Source organism: Trichinella spiralis (genome assembly GCF_000181795.1).
Source record: "Trichinella spiralis strain ISS 195 chromosome Unknown Scfld6104, whole genome shotgun sequence".
Taxonomy (NCBI): Eukaryota; Metazoa; Nematoda; class Enoplea; order Trichinellida; family Trichinellidae; genus Trichinella; species Trichinella spiralis.
Window position 1 is genome coordinate 1 of NW_003533043.1, and position 4642 is coordinate 4642.

The 4642-nt window shown below is 35.7% G+C and overlaps 3 protein-coding genes across 3 annotated transcripts; all 3 read right to left on the reverse strand.

Annotated features, from left to right (window-relative positions):
* Nucleotides 1–1223: 1223 nt before the first annotated feature.
* On the reverse strand, nucleotides 1224–2656 carry Tsp_13418 (hypothetical protein). Its single transcript, XM_003366360.1, has 5 exons — nucleotides 2644–2656; nucleotides 1802–2100; nucleotides 1546–1667; nucleotides 1377–1506; nucleotides 1224–1319 (listed from the first exon to the last, which is right to left on the reverse strand). Exons 1-5 carry the CDS (start codon nucleotides 2654–2656, stop codon nucleotides 1224–1226), a joined length of 660 nt encoding a protein of 219 aa, XP_003366408.1.
* A 694-nt stretch (nucleotides 2657–3350) lies between these two features.
* Nucleotides 3351–3749, reverse strand: Tsp_13419 (photosystem II reaction center Psb28 protein). The gene has a single exon (XM_003366361.1). It carries the CDS (start codon nucleotides 3747–3749, stop codon nucleotides 3351–3353), a length of 399 nt encoding a protein of 132 aa, XP_003366409.1.
* Nucleotides 3750–3756: 7 nt separating this feature from the next.
* Tsp_13420 (conserved hypothetical protein) lies at nucleotides 3757–4206 on the reverse strand. Its single transcript, XM_003366362.1, has one exon. It carries the CDS (start codon nucleotides 4204–4206, stop codon nucleotides 3757–3759), a length of 450 nt encoding a protein of 149 aa, XP_003366410.1.
* Nucleotides 4207–4642: the final 436 nt, after the last annotated feature.

Here is a 4642-nt window from a genome sequence, read left to right on the forward strand (position 1 = left end):
TTCTTAAGAATAATGAATTTTGCAAGGTATTTATTTAGATTCCTGTTCTATTTATATCGTTTAATTTTGTTGAATCAACAAAGTGAAATAATTGTAATTTTTTAATAAAAAATGTACAATTTATAAAATTTTTTATTTTAATAATTTAAAAGAAAATAAACGTTGTAATATATAAAAAATTCATAATGATGAAAATGCGGATATTTAAATAACTGCTGTAGTATAATAAATGAATGAAAAATACCGTACAAAATGACACTTTAAATTTCAAAAGAGCAAACATTCTTGTAGTCACATAAAAGTATGTTGATTCTTTTGTTTAGAACGCGTTATCTGAGCTTTTGATAAATTCACCCATAAATGTTTATAATAATACTTCAAGCTATTTTGCATGCGATTATATTTGTTTTACTAATTTTTATTACTTTTAACTGTATCAAAACTGCACTTTAGCAAAATGGCGCCACATTACATGTGAGTCATTTTTAAACATACTTTCACCGTAGGTTTTTCGAATTGATGAAAAAATACAGTTTATGAATAACCATCTTTATGCTGCTACAGTAATCCGTAGCTTAGAAAACTGTAAACAAATTATATAATCGATTAACATGTCAAGTACCACAAGGAAGCTTCTATTTTGCATTTAAAAAAACAGTAAATATTTAATTCATTTATAATACATATCCTATTTTTCAATAATTACGACATTACAAGTTTGAAATCATAAAATGCTAATACTGTGGTATACCACGGGAAAACTTTGCTGTTATGAAATTATGCAAAATGAAAAGCTTTCATAAACGTTTACCTGTATTTTGTTTTATGAAATAAAAGTATATAAAACTAATAAAAAACATTGCTTTGCCATAAAATATTAATTTGCTCAGTGATTAAGCAACGTCACCATCGTATATAATTTTACATTCGTATTTTTCGGAACATTTAAATTTTTGAATCTTCGTATTTATAAAATAATACATTCGATCTTAATAAGAGACAATTTTTCAAAATAAAACTAAAACAAAAGAATCTCTTTTTTGAATGTCATTAATGCATCTGCAAAGCGCTGACATACTACATTAATTTATTGTGATAATCATTGACTGACCAAGCAATTCTAAAAAAAACAAAGTAATAAATAAATTTAGTTTTTTATTTCAATTAAACAGGTTAAATATTGTTTATACGGCTTAAAAATTCAATTAACCTAAAAAATATTACTACACATTGCCTCCTTTAACAGCTTCAACTTCCGATTCACTGTCGCTTTCATCTAAGGAAATAATAACTGGTTTCTGTTTCATTAATTCGCAAAGCTGAAAAACAAGCATTTAACAGCAAATCAATTTTCATAAACAGAAAATATGTTCGACCTTTTGATGTGACGCAACCCAAGAAAATCGTTTCCACAACTTATACTTGTTCACTACCAAATTATGAGCCCTCTGTGTATTTAGTGAAATTGCTTTAGAACGCTTCACCGAACTATGAGACATTCCTTTTCTGGAATTCGAAAAACTAGCAACTTTAACAAATTTTAACTTCCTGCTCTTGTGCTCAGCACTGTACACGTAAGGCTTCTTTTCCACTTTGGAAAATGATGCAGCAACACCGTCATCAGCTATCTCAGTGTGAGAATAGGTTGAACTATGCTTCTGATCTATCTAAAATAACAATCGTTATGAGATGCACAATACTTTAATACAAATAATAAAAAGTGCTACATAAATTTTAAAAAATAATTAGAAAAAACATTAGAAAACAATATAACGTAATATAATTTATTATAAAAACATACTTTATTTCTCAACGTCTCAAGCAATATTCTTCTCAAAGTATCCTCATTTTCTGAATCCGAGCTATCATTTCCAAATGAAGCTTCAAGTTCTGCTGAATGTTTAGATTCAGATTTGAGCTTTTCTAACTTAGATAATAAAAGCTGTTCCCTCAACATTTCCTCATCTTCGCTTGTCGACTCAAGCCCATCAGAACATATTTCCATATCCGTCAAACTATCAATACGTCTCCGCCGAATTGACACATTGATAGCGTCTTTATTCGAACTGGAATTAGGCCAATTAACAGCCACATCTTCATCTAAAATTACTTTCCTATTTTGCATCACCACATGCATGCATTTAAATAAATATTGTTTGTTGTAAACAAGTATATATATATACAGAATTAAACTTTCTGCTAGAATTAAACCAAATTAAACTCACTGCTACTACCTCGAGAATCGCCATCCAATTCATTTTCACTGTAATTTTTCAAAAACTTTTCCCGAAAACTCCTCCAAGCAGCTATATTTCTATCTCTGGAAACCGTAGTTCTAAAATTGAAGCAATCTGTACAAACAGTAACGACACTTCGTTGACAAAAACATCAAAGTCTGTTTATTTATCATCGTACCCATCACTGAATACACGAATTATATATCTTTCATAATATCTTTCTGTAACTATAACTGCAACTAATTCAAATTTCATCCAAAAAACCATTTAAAATAATATTAATACCTACTACACAATGATTCATCTACAAAATCGTAACATTCTTAAGTCGCATTAAAATGTTATAGCTCAATTAGTTTTTTTAATCTAAAGCAATAAAACAAAAATCGCAAGCTTCATCAATCACCTGTTTCTCCCATAGCGAAAAAAATTGCGCTTCCCATGAAATAAACGCAGTGATAGTTTAGCAGCATGATTTACGTCAAATATTGTATCTAAATACAAAAAACTCACATAATTACAAAAAATTCTGAATATACCCAATATTAATTCTTCTCCGATCTCCTCAAAAAACAGATCAATATGTTTCTCAGCGCTGTCGTTTTTTCTTCTTTTCTCAATACAAGATTTCTCCATCATATCTAATCGAATTCTTTTCTAAAACATCATAAAATAAGGGCGCATAAATAAACATCGATGTTTCTATTTAGAGCTAATGATCAAAAATTCTTAACACTTAAAAATTTAAATGTTAGAAACAAATGTCAGGTATATAACCCAACATAAAAGTCACCTAATAAAAGAAATAGTTTAGCATTACTCAACTGATCAACAAAGCATAGAAACCATCACTGCGACTTCAAAGTTTCGAGTTCGCTAACAAATGCTCATAGAAAAAAGATAACATTGTTTAAACACATGCGCTTTAAAGTCTTACAACATAACAATATACAGTAAATTATAGATGTTCAAGTTTGTAAATATTATTACTGTAAATCGGACGTCATTTCGTGAACTTCTGCTTTCTGCTATACGTGAAATTAGGCTTAATGCAACATCTTATCTAACTTCGCAACGTATTATTAACATTGTATTATTTATTAGCATATAACATTAAATTCTTTTGAATTGTTTATGTTCCAGATGGAACGGCGCCCACCCTGCCGCAGCAGACGACGCAATACGGCCGCCGTTATTCCATTTGAAATGAGGCGGTTCCTTCTGGGAGGTTCTGTGTTCGACTCTTTTCTCAGGCTCTCTGACGCCGTCTTCAATGGGCGTGGAGAGTGAGTCCGCCTGCCGTTGGGCGAACTGCAGAAACTTCTTAAAATCATCATCGGACCCTACCTTCAGATCCCACGCACTCTGTAGCGCAGGAGAGAACTTTTCTCTCAGCATCGGCATCAAGGCCTCGCTCACGGGGAAGTGGCCTGTGTAGGGATCCTTGTCCAGCGCCTTGAGACATCGCAGGTGTTTCATCAGCTCGTCCACCAATATCTGGATGCCCTGCATCGTCATCTCACGGCACGCTGGTGCCTTCCACAAAGCTGAGATGTGCTCGCGCGCAACTAACTTCGAAACGGGTCTTCAGGATCTCCACAGCATGAGTATAGTTTGCTGCGGTGAGCGGGATTCCAGCAATGGCGCTTCGCGCCTTCCCTTCCGTACCTGACAGCAGGTAATCAAAATTCGTAGTGACATCCAGGTCGCTTCTGTTGTGGGCGCTTGCCTCGAACTGGGCCCAGAAGGTGGGGAATTCCAGCACTTCCCCTGAAAACTGCGGATGTTTCAGTTCCAGCAGCTTTCCGTTTCCGATCCGCATGGCACTCCTGCCGAGATTACTGTTGTCGCCACCCGTCGGCCGCTGCTCCTGCTCTTTCCGTAGCTGGCGGATCAGAGCGCGAGCCGTTGGCCGTCGCCGTCTGAAAGTTTTTCTATACTGTGACCAATCTTCCATTGCCCCCTGCATTCCATCCTTTTCTAAATTCTGCTCCAGCTGTATCTGGAGTGCCTCGGTCTCGAAATATATACGCTCACTCAGTGGGATCTGATCCTCTAACTCGTCTGCGTCAGCGAAGGCGTGCACAGCTCATCCAGTTCTCCCAGAAGTCCATTCAGGCTCACTGTGATTTCTTCTTTCTTCGACTTTGCTCTGGCAGCTGAAGCCATTAGTACTTCACCATCCGTGGGTTGTTTGCTTCACGTGATCTGGCTCAGAGGACCAGAAAAATGTACCGACAACTGGCTTCTGCCGGTACGGATGCTCAATTTCCAATAGCCTGACACTCTGTTGTCAGGTGAGGGACGGTGGGACTGTAACCAAATCCAAGACACGGACAGATGGGCGGCTCCCGCATTCTTCTTTCTTCAGTGGTAGTGGCGAGTGGCTCGGTACGAGAGAATCC